Source organism: Balaenoptera physalus (genome assembly GCF_965194825.1).
Source record: "Balaenoptera physalus genome assembly, chromosome: 20".
Taxonomy (NCBI): Eukaryota; Metazoa; Chordata; class Mammalia; order Artiodactyla; family Balaenopteridae; genus Balaenoptera; species Balaenoptera physalus.
In genome coordinates, this window is record NC_138901.1 from 19,936,674 (window position 1) to 19,958,545 (window position 21,872).

At 38.7% G+C, this 21,872-nt stretch overlaps 1 protein-coding gene and 1 long non-coding RNA gene across 17 annotated transcripts in view; one reads left to right on the top strand and one right to left on the bottom strand.

Moving 5' to 3' along the window:
- LOC309650789 overlaps positions 1-21,872 on the top strand; it is a 381,028-nt gene that overhangs the window by 81,855 nt on the left and 277,301 nt on the right. For 15 of the 16 annotated variants that reach the window (XR_014257705.1, XR_014257706.1, XR_014257707.1 and 12 more), the window contains one exon: positions 12,844-12,969. This is a non-coding gene — a long non-coding RNA (uncharacterized lncRNA). Of the gene's footprint in view, positions 1-1,120; positions 4,780-12,843; positions 12,970-21,872 lie in introns of those variants that run through there. The other variant, XR_014257719.1, reaches the window with a different exon arrangement.
- LOC309650784 (keratin, type I cytoskeletal 12-like) lies at positions 5,473-21,816 on the bottom strand. Its single transcript, XM_082442539.1, has 8 exons — positions 14,117-21,816; positions 13,643-13,725; positions 12,527-12,683; positions 11,411-11,572; positions 11,183-11,308; positions 10,822-11,042; positions 10,094-10,164; positions 5,473-9,619 (listed from the first exon to the last, which is right to left on the bottom strand). Exons 1-8 carry the CDS (start codon positions 14,663-14,665, stop codon positions 9,522-9,524), a joined length of 1,467 nt encoding a protein of 488 aa, XP_082298665.1. The 5' UTR covers positions 14,666-21,816; the 3' UTR covers positions 5,473-9,521.

Genomic DNA, 21,872 nt, shown 5'->3' on the forward strand with positions numbered 1-21,872 from the left:
AGTTGTATATATATATTTTAAACTTTAATAACTTTATTGAGATATAATTCACATACCATAAAACTCACCCATTTAAAGTATATAATTCAATAGTTTTTAGTATATTCACAGAGTTGTGTGGGCTGGTTTATTTTATTTAAAAAAAGGAGTTATATATTTTAGATAAAAAATTCGTCTCCATTGAGTGTCAAGTATCTTAAAAGTTTTCTGAAAATATTAATAGAATCCAATGAATTTCTCAGTAAAATGCAAATAACTTCTTAACGGTGTTTTAGTCCCTGACAGCATAATTCCTTTATTAATATTTAAGGAGAATTCAGTAAGTGAGATTCATTTCCATGTGACTCATACATTTGAAAAAATAACCAAAATTAATACATTCAAATTAAATATATTCAGAGCATCCTCTTAATGTCTCCTATGTGATGGCAACTGCTTAGCCTCTGTGCATTGATGGCCGTGTGTTCGCATTTTGTAAGTTTTATATATTTACTCTGAATTTTGCAATCTATTGCACGTGTGTAAAGCATTGCATTTACTCAGGATTTTGCTGTAAGTTATACTATGCTTGTCAAAGGAAAAAAAAAACCCTAAGATTATGAATGATAATCCCCAAGAGCCTTGAGGCTTTCCTCAACCTGTTTTCTATGCCCTATATTTACTTGTTGAATGAATGAATAAATAAATGGATGGATTTAGGAGACATGGAACTTGACCTAGTTGAAAAGCTACAACTGAAGGATTTTTAGACTAACACTGATGGTGGAATAACTTTACTTGGATTGTTTAGCTAAAGTTCAGTTTGAGATGTATAAGTTTGTTGAAATAGTGCTTTCTTATTTGGTGATTTTTCTCACCAAATCAAAGATAACTTAAATGACCCAAAACATCCTAAATGGAGATAAATTATCATGATGATATAAGATGTCTGGATATATGTGTATATAGCAAGTGTTTTATAATGCACATTACACATTTTTGGGATGTAGTTTTATATGATTAAGTTTTCAGGGTGCCAATATGTTGGAAAATGGAGCTAATCAACAAATCATTGTGTAACCTGCTGCTTTAGCTTTGTATCATGGGAAATACAATATTATATTGTCCTTTAACTCCTCAGAAATCATCTCCTCTGTTTGCTGTGTATCCTGGAGATGACAGATAATGCCAATAATGACGAAATGTTCACTGGGTTCTCCTCCCTGCTGAGACCTACCTTCCCCTAGAGCGATTCTCATCTTCCCACTTGTTAACATGTGGGTCTCCTTGCGCCTTCCATCTCTACAAGCTGTAAAAACATCTGCCAGAGTCATGTAGGAGAGGGAGAGATTCCACTGAAGGCTTCAGTGGGGAATAGAGTCAAACTCTCCCACCTTCACTTCACCCCTTGGAGGACTTTTCCTTACCCTCAGCCTCTGCCTCCTGAGACAGGAAAACTAAATGTCATTGTTTTGCTTTGTCTCTAACACCACTGTCCAATGAATTGTGTATTATATAAAATTCTGGATCTAGTTCTGCAGTTTTTGCTCCAGGATTATCTTTTTTTGTTTGTTTGTTTAATATTTATTTATTTATTTATTTTTGGCTGTGTTGGGTCTTCGTTTCTGTGCGAGGGTTTCTTTAGTTGTGGCAAGCGGGGGCCACTCTTCATCGCGGTGCGCGGGCCTCTCACTATCGCGGCCTCTCTTGTTGGGGAGCACAGGCTCCAGTCGCGCAGGCTCAGTAGTTGTGGCTCACAGGCCTAGTTGCTCCGCGGCATGTGGGATCTTCCCAGACCAGGGCCCGAACCCGTGTCCCCTGCATTGGCAGGCAGATTCTCAACCACTGCGCCACCAGGGAAGCCCCAGGATTATCTTTTGATTAGATGCTGATTGTATGTGTTTGTTTTTTTTAAAATAATGATGAAAATTTATCTTATTTTTTATCAGCCTACTCAGTCACTTATTAGGTAAGAGAGGGAAGTTTGACATCAAAATTGCTCTGTCATCCAGAACCAGCATATAAGGCTGTTTAAAATGAGTGTTTAGTGAAAACATCTTAAAGTACCTTGGAGTTACTTTTACTTAATGAAACATGAAATATAAAATGTAATTAAATATTTAAGATGATCATACTTTAAAAATATGCCCTCAAAATATTTGTTTAAGAGTATGGATTGCACCTTTTAAAACTTATCAAACCCAGGGACTTCCCTGGCGGTCCAGTGGTTAAGACTTTGCCTTCCAATGCAGGGGGAGCGGGTTTGATCTCTGGTTGGGGAGCTAAGATCCCACATGCCTTGGGGCCAAAAAACCAAAGCATAAAACAGAAGCAGTACTGTAACAAATTCAATAAAAAATGGTCCACATCAAAAAATCTTAAAAAAAACCTTATCAAACCCATAAAAATGAATAAGGAAGTGTCATATCTTCTAGAAGGAATTGACTAAGCCTCTCACACCTGTTAAATAATCAGCATATACCACGTGTGGAGCAGTATCACTTTTGCCAATTAAAAATGATGATGACTTTATTCCATTTGCACCAATGCAACAAAGAAAAATAATGTATGAAACCTTATGATGCATTACCTTAATTCATAAAAACTGTGGTCATTTTCACTGGACTATGTAAAGACTTATCTATAAATGATGCTAAATAAATATTTGTTGAATTAATGAATGCACAAATAAATGAATATGGGATGCCCCACATGTATCCATAAGTATACAAACTGGGTGTTGTTTAAAAAAATTTAAATTACACTTCAACTGGTTAAAAAAAGTTGTATTTGCAGCTATGTTCATTTGAAGTGTGAAACTGCGGGCTTAAGTGATTTTAAAAAGTCCCAGGATATTTTCAAATAAATGAAATATTTCAAAATGGATACACTTTCCTCAGCAGAAACTTCATATATATATAATTTTAGGAAATGGGTTCCAAGCTGATAACTAAAATGAATATATTCTGACCAGCCAAGTTCATAATACCCTGTGTTTATGGTGTTTTTCATGAGAATTACAAAATGCTGGGCTAATGTGATTATATGTGATGTTGTTATTGTCTTTTTGTGAAGGTAAATCATCTCAAGTTGAGTAACTTGTTTTGAGTAAAATAATAACTCACTGAATGAAGCCTGAAATACCATCTGGTTTCTATCTGTTAGACCCCATTGCCTCTCCATGGGCTGTTTTATTTACAAGTCTGCTTTCATGATTTTGAAAAAAAATGCATTTCTTTAAGAATATATGCATAGTGAAACATAAACAATGGCATGTTTTAGCAACTAAAAATCCACAGTTAATTTAATTTGAAGGAAGACCAGAGTGCAAGAGTGGTTTCTAAAAGGACTGGTGGCCCTGTGTTTGCATTCTATAGAGTTTAAATATTTACTCTGAATTTTGCAATCTAATGCATGTGTGTAAAGCATTGCACTTACTCAGGATTTTGCTAAGAGTTATACCATGCATGTTAAAGCAAAAAAAAAAAAAAAAAAAAAACCCTGAAAATTGTGAATGATAATCTTCAGAAGTCCTAAGATTTTTTCCTCAACCTGTTTTCTGTTTACTTGTAGAACCCTCCCCTTCAATCTGAGCCGTGGCGTTAACATTAGCATCTTACAATTCTGACATGATTTGCAGCTTACAAAGCTCTTTCACAGAAATTGGTCTTTTTGAAGCTCGCAACAGCTTGTGATGTAGGGAGGATAAATATTATTACACCAATATGTCCTGTGAGAAAATTTGACCTCTTAGCAGTCAGCTAAGGAGACATATTTCAGGGGAAAAAGAAAATTGCACATTTCTTTTTTGAAATTGAAATTGTTTGGGAGTTGGCATGAAGAGAAGGAAAAGAATAAATAAGTCTAGGGGTCTGAGAGGAAATCTGCAAATTAATTTCTTTAGTTGTAGAGAAACTTTGTTTTTTCTCTCTATAATAATAACAGCTACCGTTTAGTTAGTGCTTATTCTGTGAAATGTGAATTAACTCACTGAATCCTCGTAAAAATCATGGTACTATTATTGCCTTGGTTTTTACAGACCAAAGAACTGAAGAACAGAGAGGTAAATAAAACCAGTGGAAAATGGCAGAGCTGGAACCCAAACCCAGGCATCAGCCTCTGCATCTGTGTTTTTAACTACTGTGCTCCATCGTGTGCTGGTTTAAACCTGCTCTCTAGGGGAATACATAAGTAGAGCCCAAGTCCCATAGTGTAGATATTCCCATCATGGCCAGTTTCAAGTTACCAATGATTTAATAGCCAGCTTGGAAAATTCCTGAATATTTATCAATCAGCACTTAAGATCAGGTGCAAGCCTGCCCTAGCACATCATTGATTATCCTACATGGCCTCTTCATGCTTTCAACACAGCATCGTCATGAAGACAGACTATTAAATTACTATTATTATTTAAAAGTCAACTTTGAAATATGATTTACATACAATAAAAGGTACCCATTTTAATTGTACAGTTTGAAGAATTTTGACTAATGGATATACCATCACCATAATCAAGCTAGAGAACATTTCCATTAATCTTAAATGTCTTCTTGTGACCCTCCCTAGTTAACCAGTTAATCCCCACTTCACCAACCATTTCAGCCCAGGCAACCACTGATCTGTTTTTTTGTTTGTTTTTTTTCTTTTTTTTTTTTTTTTGGCCACACGACATGCAGGATCTTAGTTCCCGGACCAGGGATCAAAACCTTCCCCCCTGCATTGGAAGTGTGGAGTCTTTACCACTGGACCACCACCACTGATCTGTTTTTTATTTAATTAATTAATTAATTAATTAATTAATTAATTATTTTAAAAAAAACCACTGGCTAGCAACGGGTAAATTTGAACGGTGGTATATTGTCAATGAATCTTCTGGAAACTTCACAGAGATCAGCACTGATACTGATAGTAATGCAAACCTAATATCAATGGCATGTTACTGAGTTTAGAATTTTTTTTTGTTTATTTATTTATTTATGGCTGTGTTGGGTCTTTTGTTTCTGTGCGAGGGCTTTCTCTAGTTGTGGCAAGCGGGGGCCACTCTTCATCGCGGTGCGCGGGCCTGTCACTATCGCGGCCTCTCCTGTTGTGGAGCACAGGCTCCAGACGCGCAGGCTCAGTAATTGTGGCTCACGGGCCCAGCTGCTCCGCGGCATGTGGGATCTTCCCAGACCAGGGCTCGAACCTGTGTCCCCTGCATTGGCAGGCAGATTCTCAACCACTGCGCCACCAGGGAAGCCCCTTTAATTTATTTTTTAATTTGGCTGGTCAGGTCTTAGTTGTGGCACGCGGATCTTCGTTGTGGCATGCGGGATCTTTCATTGCGACTGCAGGCTTCTCTCTAGCTGTGGTGCACTGTCTTCAGAGTGCGTGGGCGGGCTTCTCTCTAGTTATGGCACAGGGGCTCCAGAGCTCGCAGGCTTAGTTGCCCCCCGGCATGTGGGATCTTAGCTCCCCCACCAGGGATTGAACCCGAGTCCCCTGCATTAGAAGGAGTATTCTTAACCACTGGACCACCAGGGAAGTCCCCACTGATCTGTTTTATGTCACTGTAGATTAGATTTTTTTCCCCCCCAGAGTTTCATATAAATGGAATCATACAGTATATATTCTTTTGTGTCTAGCTTCTTTTGTTCAGCATAATGGTCTTGAAATTCATCCATGGTGGTTTTGTGTACATCCTTATTTATGGGTAGGTTGTATTCTATCATATGGATGTACCATAATTTATCTATTCACCAGGTGATTATTTTCCAACTGTGAATTCTGGTCATAAAAAATCCTTTTATAAATATGTTGCTGAATGTTGCAGCCATAGCTTTTATTAAAAAGTTGTAGTGATGGAGAAGATACATTTAATTAGGATACTAATGGTTTTTAGTTTGATATTGAATTTATGATACTAATATTAAACAATGACATTTTAATCCTAGATCCAGTACCAAGATTTAAGAAACATTTACTACCCCATTAAAAAGCCATTTACTTAGGTATATGAATACATTTTTTTTCATTTGATGTTTGAGTATATTTTTAAAAGGCTAGGTAGTTCAGACTGGCTGTCTGGTTCTCTCCACTGTAAATAACTACTAGATTTCTTTTTTACTTTATGCCTTATAAAATTTGCCTCTTTACTGGTGGACTTTCTGGAAACTAATACCATTTATTTAAATAAGAAAGTGTTAATTTACTAAGTTGATACTTTTAAACAGGTTTGCTTTTTTCTTCTCTTTTCTTTTTCTCTTTCTTAAAACAAACAAACAAACAAACAAATCCCAAACCCATTTTGTAGTATCCAGCATATCTCAAGTGGCTTAAAAAGCAGGATTAATTTTTTTTAAGGTTCATATCCTGAGATTCCAGTAGGTGGCACTCTTACAAAGCCTGAAGATTTGACTGCTTTGGCAATGCATGCTTGTTTTCTAGATGGTTCCCTTTTTACTGTGACCTACTTGCAAACCCATTTGTTCTGGATAACTAAAATTCATTTTCCCTCTGATTGTCAGAGTTGCATATACTGTTTGTTAAGCATTTAAAAAATGTACAAAAGAAAAAATATTCTTCAAACACCTTGATTAATTTCCAAGAGATAACCACTCTAACAATTTAGTATATACAATATTTTCCAGAACTTTCTCTAGCCTACACACACAATAAATACATATAAAAGTTAAAATTTAAATTAATAAAATTTTAGATTTTAAAATAATCATAATGATATGCTTGTCTTTGTTTTCTGATCCTGTACCTGGGTTTTTTCTTATGAGTTATTTTCCTTTAAGACAGACCTCTCATTTCTGCAATTCATTAATTGCTGAGTCTGAAAGAACCTTTCACATCTGTTGAATTAGGGCTTGTGGTGTAGTGAATGAGGCCTAGACTTTCATGATAAGGATTCTATGCTAACTGCATTTCTTGGCAGTGAGAGTAGGGTAAAGAGAACTTAAATAATAAGAAATCTAATGCTTCCTTTGCCAACTGAAGACTATAGAATATTCTAAGATTTTATCAGAATAGGATTGTGATTTTTAACTTGCTGGCTATTCCAGGAGATGCTAGCTATTGGTTTTTCAGTGGGAAATTTTGTGAAATCACTGATTTTTTTAAAATAGATTTTTTCCCTCACAGTATAACTTAAGGGCAGCCAATTTCCCCCAGAATGAGCAATCCAAGAGACCAAGCCAGACAGAAATGCTTTTGTGACCTAACTTTGGAATTCACACACTGTCACTCCTTCAGTAGGTCTGCTTTACTCATTGTGGGAGGGAACAATGCTCAGGGGCATGGGTACCAGGAGGTGAGGCTCATTGGGACCATCTTGGAGGTTACCACAAGGAGTGGTTACTTTATCTATTTATACATAGGTGGTTACTTTATCTATTTATTTCATTGAGGTATAATTGACATATAACATTATATTAATAGTGTTAGGTATACAACATAATGATTTAATATTTGTATACATTGGGAAATGGTCACCACAATGAGTCTAGGTAACATCCATCCATAGATGGTTACTTTAAAGCCATGGGATTGGATGAGGCCACCTAGGGAGTGAGTGTAGAGAGAGAAGACAATAGGATTAAGTCAACATTCAGAAGTCACAAAGAAGAGTCTGAGAAAAAGCTTCCAGTGAGGTGATGCTTTTGGGAGCCCAGTAGAGAAAATATTCCCAAAAGAAGGGAAGGCTGAGAAACTAGGATAATAGCTAGGAAATGACCACCGAATTTATACATCTGCAAAATCCCTTTCTCCTTGGAGTTTCCCACAATTCAGATGTAGTTGTAAGGAAAACAGATGCTGTTTAAAGCAGTAACTATTTGCAGCCACTTTTGAGTACCAGGAAGTGGCATCATTTATTCCTTGGGGGCTATGGAGCTTGTGCAGGAAAAGACCTTGATAATCTCTTTAGGTCTGAAAGGTAAGGTTCTCCTAGCATTAGTTCTGGAAGGTGAGGTCTAGACAGAGAGCTGAATTGCCATGCGTAATAAAGTAAGATGAATGGAGCATCTGAGATCACTAGCAAATTTAAAAAGAAGTGTGACTTCAGAAAGCTGCATATGGAAGCAAGTCAGCTGAAAATGACATAATAATCTTCTGTGGGTTTTTGCAGCCAGTGCTGGAATGCGTCCAGGCTTTCCTGACTCTCTCCTCTCCTTTCTGCTCCTTTGACGCTCCTTGCTTATCAGTTCCCCTGGTTTCTCCATAACATTTTGGTTACACACAGTAAATAATAATAGGACACAAATATTGAGTACTTCTAAGTGCCAGGGACTGTTCCTACTGTTTTATGTATGTTACCTCATTTAATCTTCACAAACTCACCCCACTTTAAAGATCAGGAAACAGAAGCAGGCAAGAGGTTAAGTTAACTTGCTATTAAGTATTAGGGTCAGAATTTGAACCCAGTCTGGCTTCAGAGATCAGGCTCTTAATTGTTAAATCTTGCTCTCATTTTCCTTTTAGGGTTTTGAATTTGGCAACCCAGATTGAACCACTGTCTACTCAGGCTTATTAGACTTTGGCCACCTTCTGCCCCAACCCAGAACATGACATCTGTTATTGACTTGTGGGTCTGCCCCACCCCAATAGTAACCCCACCCTGGGCCTTGCTGGTGCCCAACAGGAGAAAGGCCATCAAAGCAGTGTTTGTTTACGCCCCTGTGTCCTTTCTTATGTACTTCCTCTGTTCCCTTTCTCCCTTCTCTGCCTGGTTGGTTTCTGTATGAAGCATTTGGTTGCCTCCTCACAAATTTTACTTCCTCCGAGTATCCTTTGAACTTCTATCCGCCCTATCTCACTGTATCACTGTTCCCAGTAGATGTCTATCTCTGCCCTCAGTTGGGAACTCCCCCAGGCAAGGACCATATCTTTATTCACCTTTGAGGCTTGAGTTTGGCACACTATGGGAGTTTATAAGTGTTTTTTGACTGAATGAAAGAAAGTGCTAGAAAAAGAACAGGACAAATGTTATCCTGTGTAGTGAACAATACAATTTTTTTGGTAACCTTGATGGGCTGATGTAAAAAGGAAAGAACTTCTAAAAGAATCTTCTTAGCATAATCTCCCACTTCCACATCTTTATCTCAGTGTTTATCTACTACTAATAATTAGTATTTCACAAACCTCTCTCTACGCCCTTGACACTATTGTTGGAGTCAAGGAGGTACACACTTCACATTATTACCATGCATCTTTTATTAAGATTAACTTTTTAAAAACGATGCTACTTGATCAAAGTCCGGTGATTAAAAATATGTTCCAGGTCACTAGAAGAAAGTTTATTAAAAGACTACTCTAGGTCCAGAAAGATGTAAGGCAATTTTGATTTGTTATAAAGACCAACATTTCCACAATTATTTGTAATTAAATTTTGTTTCCGAAGGCCAAAAAAGACTCAAAGTGAATAGGGAATCCAAAGAAAATGAAACAAACAGAAATAGAGATTGAACTAATGTATCATCTTACTCTAAAAGGAATAATTTCTACTTGTAAATTTCTTGTTCCTAAGGAACCAATCATGGGGCAGATCTTGTGAAATTTTATATTAGTTCTTCAACTTCCTGAACTTGGGATGAGACCACCTCACCATTCACCACTTCCTGCACAATTGTCTTGATTTTTCGGGCTCTGGTAGGGTCTAAAGATAAAAATGGAACAAAGAGGGCAAAAGTTAGTGTTTCAAATATTCATCTAAAATTGGTTGTTTAACTTAAGCTTCTAAATTAGGTATTGACTGATACAGTCCATCAAATTTAAACTTTCAAAAGTGACTTTTGCATTCTAAACGAAATGCATTTTATTTAATAAAATGTATTCAGTGTTGTGCACAAATGAAAATATTTTTCTTTTTAAAATTTAAAAAGTGTTTATGATTCTCATAATACTTTGTAGATTTTTTTTTCCTTCCTGAGCTTGCCAAAAGTTTTAACACAGAACAGACTACTAATTTTTCTGCAGGAATGCATAAATATTTTTCCTTTGCTCTGAATACAAATATACTTTAAATTTAACTTAGTAATAACACTGCACTATCCAATGAGATCTTACAGTTTTAGTCATTAATAGATGTGATTCTGACTTATTCTAAGTGCTTCTTAGGGAATCTGCATACCTTTGGAGGAATCAGTTGACGGTGCTTGAGATGTGGGGGCTGTCACATGGGAACTTTCATCCAAACAGTCACTGTAAAGAAAACAAGGGAGTTGATATCACATGATGCTTTCTGGAATGAGAGGGAATAAGGAATTTGCTATTTGAGCTTAAAAAATGGCCAACTGGAGAAAGTATTATACATTTCTTGATGAAGAATGATTGAATGATGCACCCTGAGGGTAATCAGCTGGTGCAGTGCACCTTTGCTTTCAAACCCTGCCTAAAATGGGCTCTTAAAGTGAAGCAAACTGGCAATTAATGGAAGATCTGGTTTCCTGATTTACAGTCCTGAATTCTTCCCACTAGTCCAGGTTGTTATTACTTTTGGAAAGTTCGCTACAGTAGGTCTAAGGGGGGTTGCGTGGCTGTGATTTGATGTCATTCTCAGCATCGGGGCATTAACATCAGAACTCGGACGGTTGATTTTTCTAATACTCATCTGCAGTATGCCTCTGTCTGTGATGCCATTGTTCATCCCAGCATTTTATTAACTTTTATCAGGGAAGATAACGGGTGACAACACTTTGCAAAATGTACAGCATTTAACAAATCTAAGGCATGTCTTTACTAGATGTGTTATTTTCTGTCGACTAAAGAACCCTTCCCACTTCTATTGCCCCCACACTGCATCAGTGTCCGCGGTCCGTCAGCCATTGAGGTTACTTTCAGCCTCAGTTATCTATTCACCCTTGCGCTTCTCCGTCCAGCAGGCGGCGGTAGGTCTCGATCTCCAGCTCCAGACGGGCCTTGATGTTCAGCAGCAGCTGGTAGTCGGCGCTCTGGCGCTCGGCGTCGGCGCGCACTTGGAGCAGCTGCTCCTCCAGGCTGCCGATGAGCTGCCGCGCCTGGGACAGCTGCCCGCAGTAGTCGCCCTCGGTTTCGGCCAGCGAGTCCTCCAGGGATTTCTTCTGCACGGGGGAGGGAAATGGCACAGACGTAACAATGGAGGGGACCGAAATGCGGAAGGCAGCCAATGGCCTTGCTAATTTGGACGCAACATTTCCTTTGCAAGGCGAAAGGAAGCCGCGTCTTTTGGGGCGCGCCGTACCATGGCGAACTGGGACTGGAGCTCGATCTCCAGGTTTTGAAGCACGCGCCGCAGGTCGGTGACCACGCTCTTGCTGCACTGAAGCTCCTCGGTGTTGCTGCTAATCTCCTTCCTGAGCTCGCCGCTCTGCCACAGCAAAGAGGGGCGAGGGGACGTGAGCCAGCCCTGCTCCTGTCCCCCGTCTTTAGGGCAAGCGTATCAAACGCCTTTTGTCTTTGTTAGTGGTACCTTTTCAATGAACCAGGCTTCCGCATCCTCCCGGTTCTGCTCGGCTATGGCTTCATACTGCCCCCGCATGTCGTTAAGGAGGCTCGTGAGGTCCACTCCGGGGGCAGCGTCCATTTCTACGTTGACCTGGCCTGGGCCGCCGGCCCGGAAGCTTTGGAGCTCCTGGGGACAGCGAGTGAGAGAGAGGGGCGCAGGGGCCCATTGTGACTTTCGTGGGCCCCTTCCTCCACAAAACATAGTTGGTATAAAGACAAACCTATCAGTACAATATATTCAAACATGTTTTACCTAAAATTCGTATTTTTATTCTGATTTTGAAAGAACTTAAGACATTTTCACGGGCCCCTAAGCTCACCGCGGGTCCTGGGTGCTGTGCCTACCATGCCTGATGGATGAGTTGGCCCTGCTTCTTGGGGCTCCACAACCTTTACAAGAAGGGAAGGCCTGGTGGAAATGTACCCGGGGTTTTCAACTACAGCTGCCAAACCGAGGGCTGCAGACGGTCCCTGGGCTTGCCCACTGTTTGTACCATAGTCATTGCTATACAGTGGAAAGCTCTTTAGGAGCCTAGTGCCAGGGTCATGCATGATTACTTATATACGTTGCGGTATATCAGAGTTCCATGTGTGTATTCCGCTGGGTGTAATTCCTTTCTCTAACATATATAACAGTATGTATTATTGGTAGACTTTTATTTTTGAACTTTAAAAATACTATATCTTTTTCTTGATAAGTATCTCCTTTTATTTTCTATGACAAAAAAGATTAATTCTTCGATCCTTCCAGAATTTTATTCACTAGATAGTGCAATGTCAGCCTTTTAACATTTTTTTCCTAGCTAATGAATAAAAATACTATATTTTAAGAAATCACTAAATCAGGACAATTAAAATTCTATTGTCCTTACCAAATGATGAAAATGACAAAATCAAAAAGTGCCTCTAATGTGTTAAACTTTAACAGAAACCACCACCACAACTTCAAAACAAATGGTCATCTTAACAGGGGGATAGTGTATCCTGCATATCTCTTCAACTCCAGATTTATAAATTTGAAATTGTAATTTTTGAGTCTCGTAGAAAAAAGCAGTTTAGAGAACTGTGCTTTCTGACTGACCTCCTCGTGGTTCTTCCGGAGGTAGGCCAGCTCCTCATTCAGGGTCTCGATCTGCGTCTCCAGGTCAGCTCTGGCCAGGGTCATCTCGTCCAGCACCCTGCGCAGGCCATTGATGTCGGCCTCCACGTTCTGGCGCAGGGCCAGCTCATTTTCGTATCTGAAAACCAAGTGCAAAACAGTCCAGGGAATCAACACACCCATTTGAATAAGCCCCCTGCGATCTTCAGGGCTGTTTTGCGTATAAATTTAGCAGCATTGTAATGCATGATACTGTTTTTGCTTTTCTAACTTTTTCTTTTCCTTTTTTTAAATGACAGGTTGCTGCTCAGTTGGAGAGAAGTGAAAGAATTAGGAAGTGATACTTTTCTACCAGCAATGAACCGCAATAGCACCGCATCCCAGGCTACCTCTTCCCCTCTGGCTGGCTGCCCTGGCTATGAACAGTAAGTAGCAGGCCCTCTCTAGGCGGAGTTTCTGATGGAATCCTAAAAGCGGTTGAAAATTAAATAATAATTAGTCATCTTGCTTAACCTTTATTCATGGTTTAATTTAAAACAGTGAGACTTCTTTAGTAACTCGTACTAAGGTTCAGGATCATCACCACTGCCACATCCTGTGAGGAAGTTTTGCAGAGCAAAAAGGACGTTAGTATTTTCTCCTTATGTCTGAGGGTGGCGTATGGGAAAGGAGGAGGTAATATAAAAATAAATGCCTGTTTAATATTTTAGTTGTATGTGTCATCGGGAAAAAGGTCACTTCATTGAACGCCCAGGCAAAAACATTAGTAATTCATTTTGATGCATGGAAGTTTGAGGTTTAGGACACTGGTGGAATTATCATGTCGCAACATGAGTCAATAACAAATGTCAAATATGTCAATCCATAGCCCTGGGTTTAAGTACTTTATAACTAAGGACACGTCATGTGAATTGTGTTTGAATCTAGTTACTTTCTAATAGAATGCCCAATGTGAATTTACCAAAACATTAAATGTATGGAGCATGTGAACTGCAGAAGCTTGGAAATATTTGCCATCAATGAAGGCAGGAAAATAGAGAAAAAGAAGAGATACTGGGGCATGTTAATCCTCATTAGTCTTTCTTTTATTCTACTCACTTCATTCTGAAGTCTTCGGCAGCCAGTTTTGCGTTGTCGATCTGCAAGAGGAGCTGGGCGTTTGCAGTGCTGTCAGAAATGATCTGGCAAAACAGGGGAAGACACACAAAGTGAGGTCGTAAAAGATAGTGTTTTGCAAATATATCTTTGACTGGAAAATTTTAGGTGATGTTATGATGCTATTTTATTAAGGGTTTAAGGCAGTTAACTTTTTAAAAGAAAATATGTGTAGAGAATATTATTTAAAAATTAAGAAACATACATTTCCCCCAGAAAAGGTAGTGGTAAAAAACAATCACTTTATGGTAAATGATAAAATGAAACTAAATATCTTAAGATGAGAAATTATTCCAAATACAGTTGAATGGAAAGATATCTAAGTTTTAGGTGCTTTATGACTGTAAAATATTGAAATAGCAAAAAAGAAAAGTAAAAAATAATTCCCAAAGCCCCTCTAAAAAGCCATTTTGTTACCTTATTCCTGAGGTCTTCAATCAACAGATAATATTTACTGTAATCATTCTGTGACCTGGGGTCTCCAGTCCCAGGTCCTCGTGTTCCGTACCATTCTCGAATTTTGTTTTCTAGGTCAGCGTTAGCCTCTTCTAGAGCTCGAACCTTATCCAGGTAGGAAGCCAATCTGTCATTAAGATTTTGCATAGTTTCCTTTTCTGATCCAGAAAGAAGGCCTCCATCATTGCCAGAGAGAATCCCTAGAGAGCCCCATCCTGGGCTTCCCCCAAATCCAATCCCCAGGCTTCCAAAGCCACCTCCCCTGCCTCCTGCATAACCAGTGCCCAGTCCTCCTGCAAAGGAACTTCCAGAGCCACCACCAAAGCCAGAGCTAGAACCGAACATGGAAGCAGCTGAAAAGCCTCCCCCACAGCTGCCTCCAAAGCCAAAGGCACTTCCCCCGTAGCTGCTTCCGATGCTTGAGGCAGAAATGCCCCTGGCTCTGCCCAGTGTCCCACTTTGGGAGGACAGCCGCTGGGACAGCCCAGAGGTGCGCACGGAGAGTGACATGGTGCTGCTCGAGAGACCCACAGCCAGGGACGGTGCAGTGGCAGCCAGGCAGGAAGGCTAACCTTTTATAGGTCACCGAATGGGTGTTGCCGTTGAAAAGTTCACTCTCTCCATTCAAAATATGTGTCTCCCCTCCCCCGCCACCTTTTTTGGCCAGCTCAACAAGAAAATGGTTTATGCACATTGACAATTCATTGGTATAGAACTAATTGAATAATTGTTCCCATTACATATTTGTGATAGAAAGAAGAAATCTGGGTGGAGTACAGATAGGTTGTCATAAGGAATTTTTCATCAGATTATTCTATTGCTTGTATTCTCAGCACTGCCCAGTGTCTTAGGCACAGTAGGAAAGCAAAGAGTGACTGCTGAATGGATAAACTAATGAATATTTCTTCCTAAGTCTTAAGCTTCTTAAAGTTCACTCATATTTCCTACCCGTTTCCTTTAGAAAACTCAGTATAAACCATCTGATCGCGATGTAGTGTATCTTCTAGCAGAATATAGCTTCAGAAACTGTTGTGAAACACACTGGTGGAAGGTGGGGAACAAACGCATTTTCCAGATTGATACTGGAATTTAAATTTTCAAAGATTTGAAAGTCTTGTCATTAGGTTGTTGCATGGTTTCTCTTTTTCTGATGCAGAAAGAAGACCTCTTAAATATTGAAAAATGCTATTTTTGAGTAGAATATGATAGTATTTCCAGCAGGTCTTCCTTTACATGAAGTTTGACCTTCTTATTAAACTCCATGAAATCAGGAGCCTTGTCTGCTGGTTCACTGCTCTACCGCCAGCTTTGCTAGTGTATCGAAAAACAATTGATCTTTTTGTTTACTGAAATTGTATCAGTGCTCGTATCCTCAACCCCTTAACCCCCAAATATCCAGATATTATCTGCTCTGACTCCAGCCTCCCTGAAGGGTGAGGTTCTTCAATTCTGTGAATAGTCCTATGAACAGCTAGAGCCAGCTGTGCCCACTGGTGATTCGGGGGCAAATGCAGAGAGGTTCCACTTGAAGCCCATGTCAGACCTCTAGAGTATCAGTTCTGGCAAATGGAAGGATCTTGTGACCCCCCCCCCCCTTTTTTTTTTATCACTTTCCTAGGAACAGGAATGATGAACTCAGAGTGAAATCCAACTACAACTTCCTTTTACCTTTTTATAGAAGGGAGATATGCCAAGGGACATATTTTCTCCTAACTTATACACTTCACAAAGAGCAAGCAAGTGGGATGTCTAAATAAAGGGGTTTTTAAGCAAGAAATTTGCAGAATTTACATATTCTCATTCACCATAGATACAGAAAGGAAACAGCAATCCAATGCAGACTCAGCTTGAAGAGAGAGGCCATAATCCGTCCATTTGTTCCATTTCTTGAGAGAATGGAAACTTGTTAAGTGGAAATGCCAGGGGCCCCAGCTTTATATGGAGATTTTTACCAAGGATCCCTTTAAACGATTACTGGCATTACAAGCGTTTTTTTTCTGATCTTGTCCTTGTTTGAATCATTAGTAGTTATTGTGTACTTAATATGTTCTAGACATTGGGCAGGTGAACTACAGACATTATTTTTAACCTTTGTGTCAACCTCTTAAGGTGGATATTTTTATCCCATTTTACAGAAGAACAATCTGAGGGTGAGGATGTTAAATGACTTATTCAAGGCCACACAGCCAGGAGACGGCCAAGATAGGATCTGGGTCTGCAGTGCCTTCTATAGACAACACAACCCTGCTGCTTGCAGTGAAAACAAAAAGGACAGAGGGTCACTCTGACCCCCAAATCATGAGACTGGGTTTCTGCCCTGCACGTCAGCCAGGAGTTTTAGCTCTTTCATTTACAAAAAAAGCTTTCTCTTTGAATTTCATTTCTCAGTGTACAGCCTGAGACCCAGTGATCTACTCTTCATGGTTTATCAGAAATGGCGTCACAAATGAAATCTTGGGAACCTATAGGCAAATGTGTTTTTAGTTATACCTTTTGACATGTAGCCACATCTCCAGAGGTCTTATGGAGTACTAGTTAAACTTGCACTTCCCACCCAGGGACTTGACATTATAGCTGTAAATTATTAGTCTCTCACAAGTAACATCCCCCTGAGACAGAGTGAATCCATTTTATTGCCATAGAAATGAAAACAGACTATTACTTGCTTACAGAGTCAGAAGGAATGTGCCAAATTCAGAATTGTAACTTCATGATATCACATAATATGGGAATATGATTAACTTGAATGTTTGAACTTGGAATCAATTTAGTGCTGAAATGTATACTTTCCAACTCTAATGCTTATATGTAAATTTTAAATAATCTTGTTCAATATCTATACATTATGTTTACACATTATACCTTTGTGTTTCTATACATATATATTATCCTAGACTGTAAGCTTCTCAGGTAAGTGCTATGTCTACTTCATTTTCTATCCTGAGTCTTAGCCTAGTATTTGGCTAAACTTCATTCTTGCACACTTAGAGTTATTTCACTTGAAAGAACTTAATCCTTAATATATTTGAATGTGTCATTTAAAATTCATTTCATTTGAACATGACTTTGCTCTAATTTACTGGTATGCTTTGACCAAGATTTATTCTGAATCCAATTATGAATGGGGAGCAACTTCAGAAGTTGAAAAGAGAAATATTTCTTCTCAGTGGCTTTTTTTTGTGGGGGGAGGGAAGGCTAAGTTAAATAATTAAGCCTCTATTTTAGAGTTTTTAGAAGTGAACGTAACTTTCTTTGACAGCTGTAAAAATGCAGGAGGGTGGGAATGTATAAAATGGGCTTGTTGGCAAAATTACATAAGTTGAGGCACAGAGGAATATGACTACAACTTGGGTGACTGTTCAAAAGAATTATATCTTCCATTTTTGTAGAGTTTAGAGAATATTCAAAATGAGGATTATTATTTATATGGCATTTGTAAATCTCTAGATTTTTATTAAGTAAAACATGTGCTCATCTTCTCATGTCAGATTGGTTAGTTTCCTGGTCTTTGTTTGCAGGATTTTCCTCCTGAATTCTTTCTCTTAAAGACAGACCTTTCACTGGAATTCCCTGGCGGTCCAGTGGTTAGGACTTGGCGCTTTCACTGCTGGCGCCGGGTTCGATCCCTGGTCGGGGAACTAAGATCCTGCAAGCTGCCAGGTGCGGCAAAAAAACAAAAAACAAAAAAACCTTCCACTCTGTGCAATTTACTGATTGCTTGGTAGATGATACCTTTCTTTTTTGCTTTGAATAACATTTTAAGATCCTGTGACTGAATGAAAGAATACTGAGTTACTGACTTTTATGCTGTGCTTTTGAGATGAGGATGAACAAGGATCCTGGTGGTCACACTTGAGGATAATTTCTGGATTTCACAGCTCAGTGGTTCTCAAAAGCAGGGGAGGATTGTGAGAGAGACGAGGAGGAAGATAAAATAATACCCTGGTAAGGTGAATTTTGGAAGTGAGCCTAGGAGAGAGAAAACAGATGTTTAAAGGGAAATTAAAAAATAGAAATAGCTTACCAATGCCTTAAGTTGGAATTGTTATTTCAGGGTGTAATCAGGTACCTGAGACTGCCTCCAGTGAGTAAGAGTGAGAGCAGAGAGTATCCACTGGTAAAGTTTTTTTTTTTTTAAAGGGAACTTTATTTTTATTCATTTATTTTTGGGTGCGTTGGGTGTTCCTTGCCGCGTGGGCATTCTTTAGTTGTGGTGAGCGGGGGCTACTCTTTGTTGCAGTGTGTGGGCTTCTCATTGCGGTGGCTTCTCTTGTTGCGGAGCACCGGCTCTAGGCGCGCGGGCTTCAGTAGTTGTGGCCATGGGCTTAGTTGCTCCGTGGCATGTGGGATCTTCCCGGACCAGGGCTTGAACCCATGTCCCCTGCGTTGGCAGGCGGATTCTTAACCACTGTGCCACCAGGGAAGCCTGACTGGTAAAGTTTTGATTTTATATCATTTCATGTCATTCTTCTTTTTAAATGTTGTAAAGACTCAGTGAGGAAGTAATTCCCAAAGCCCAGAAAAAAAGCATAATTCTCTCCATCCTAACTTCACCTCTAGGGGTTCTCTCTGCATTTGATAGCTCCACTTCTGCACTGCTGATTTCATATAAAGTCCTGAAACACATTGATGATGATTCTAATGTGTGATACAGAGACCTGTATATAAAGACCTACAAACGTTCTCTGGATCTGTACGCCTGTCAGAAGTAGGATTGTGCTGTTCTGGTTCTTAACTTGTATAAGAAGTATAGATACATTAAAAAAAAAAAAAAGAAGTAGAGACAGATACAGAGATTAATGCTTCACTTTCACACAGTAACTACTGGTAGAACTGGAGGTTAGAACCATCTGGTTCCATGTGTATGTGTGGTCTCATCTACTTTCTTTGAAAGATTACGTGGAAGAAACTAAAGATAGACCAAAAGGTGAGGATTAATCTTCCTTTTTTTATGATAGGAAATTGAGTCAAAAATAATAATTCTACCTCCTTTGACAAAGCATCATTATTGCCATATGACAATGGCCATGCCTAGTGAATTTCAAACCCATCTCCTGCAAGTTTTTTATTAATTAGACTCACAATGTCTGGTATTTGCATGTCAGTTTCAGGAAATGTGTCTTGGTATGTGAAAAAGAATTCACTTCTAAAAGTTCTTAACATCTTTAAAAGTAATTTACTAACTAAAGTGACTTGGAAGGAAATGAAGAAAAAAAAATGAGTGAAACCTCTTTACTTCTTTGAAAAGGAAAGGGAAGAGAAGGGGTGAAAATAATATCTTTTCTGACAAAAATTGTGCTGAATCAAATCTTGTGTGTGATGTTAGCTGGACATTTGTGACAATTGGGTGTTGTAAGTGTCTGGCTAGTGAAAATGACAATTAGAAAACAACAAAACAACTAAGGATAGGAATTCATTTCAAGTGTGACCCAGTAATTATTTGTCACATAATTAGTTGCTTAAAAAGGTATCATGACTTTAGACAAACAGCCCTGAGGTTCAGTCTTTCTCTGTTACTTGGTAACTGCGACTTTGGGAAAGTACTTATTTCATGTCTTCATATATAATTCTCATTTGTCCTTATAGGTAAAATGGAGGTAATACTATAAGGTCAAACTGCTATTTTTGAAGGTCAAAAATGATCCCATATTGGCAAGTTCATATGATTCAACCTAATACCCTCTACCTCATGGGTAGAAGATTTTAATTTAATTGTGAAGATTAAATGAGAAATGCATATAAAATGCTGGCACACTGTTTAGTTCATAGTAAGTGCTCAATAAAAGGGTAGATATTACTATCCTAAGTGAATCACATTATTATTTTCAATATAATAATCACACTCAAAATCCTTTTTTTTTTTTTTTTTTAATTTTTGGCTTCGTTGGGTCTTTGTTGCTGCTCATGGGCTTTCTCTAGTTGCGGTGAGCGGGGGCTACTCTTCATTGTGGTGCGTGGGCTTCTCATTGCAGTGGCTTCTCTTGTTGTGAAGCATGGGGTCTAGGTGCATGGACTTCAGTAGTTGTGGCTTGCGGGCTCAGTAGTTGTGGCACACGGGCTTAGTTGCTCTGCGGCACGTTGGATCTTCCTGGACCAGGGCTCGAACCCGTGTCTCCTGCATTGGCAGGCAGATTCTTAACCACTGCACCACCAGGGAAGTCCCTCAAAATCCTATTTATTTACAAACTTAAATATTAAAATTTAAATCCAAGCTATTCATTTACTAGAATACAATGATAGAGGGCAAATTTATTTTTTCCTGGAAACATTTGCAAGGCAGTTATTACTCACTAAAATGCAAATTTAGTGAAATTTAGAATTTAGAATGCTCACTAGAATACAATATGTGACCTTTTGTATCTGGTTTCTTTCATTTAGCATCATGTTTTTAAGGTTCATCCATGTTGTAGCAAGTATCAGTACTTCAGTCTTTTTATTGCAGAATACTATTCTATTGTAGGGATATACCACATTTTGTTTATCCATTCATCAGTTGATGGGCATTTGAGTTGTTTACGCTTTGGGGCTATTATGAATAATGCTGCTATGAACATTTGTGTACAAAAGAACACATTGTATGATTCCATTTATATGAAATGTCTAGATTAGGCAAATCCATAGAGAGAGCAAATAGATTAGCGGTTGTCAGGGCCTGGGGGGAAGAGGATTGGGGTGACTGCTAATGGAGCTTCTTTTTGGGGTGATGAAAATGCTCTAAGATTAGATAGTGGTGATGGCTGCACAATCCTGTGAAGATACTAAAGACGACTGAACTGCATACTTTACAAGGATGAATCTTATGGTGTGTGGATTATACTTCATTAAAACTGTTATTAAAAAAATAGAAACATTTCATAACATACAATTACCATGTAAAGAAAGAAAGCACTCGATGATGCTTTATGCAGTTTATTATCATAAAGAGAAGCATTCTGCCTTGAGAAAGGTTTTGCTAATTTTGCTTTTAATCTACTTCCATTTCAAGCATAATGTGCTTCATTCTTATTCTGCTCAGCGATTACGTTTGGAATTTGACTCTCAAATTATTCAAAGAGCCGAGTTCAGTTTTAAAGGGCAGTGGAGACAATGGGGGGAAAAAAGCAGATATAATTTAAAGCTAGAAAATTATACTGATATTGAAAATTAACCAAGATAATTAAAAATTAGCTGATAATGAAATTAACCAGGAAATTGACTCAAGAATCCAGGGACCCCTGAAAGGAGATTTTGCAATTCAGAAACAGGAGGAATTAGAGAGAGGTTCATTTACAGTTTGCAGAGACTCCTCTGCTCTGTAAGGTTTAGTAGAATTGAAGTGTGCTATAATTTTCAGGAACATTAATGAATTGATATTAGGTGATCTATAGCTTGTGGTTAATGCATTTTGTGGTAAAGGTGGCAGTAATGATATTTTAAATATCCTAGTGCTCATTGGATTTCATTTTTGCAGGCAATTTGCAGCTCCTCTGAGTGAAACATTTATATTCAATTACAGAGATGGATAAATGGGCTTTTTCCCTTCTTCTAATCACTACGAAGCATTAATGGTGCTTTCTGTTGCCGCTTTCTCGTAGGCAGCAAAAGTTATAGCTACGTTTCTTTCAAAAACTCAGCAGCAGCACCTTCTGGCAGCCATTTACATACTTTCTTCCACTTCTTTAACTTTAGATGACACAGTCTTGCTGTCCACTACTTCTTGTACAACTGTCTTAATCTT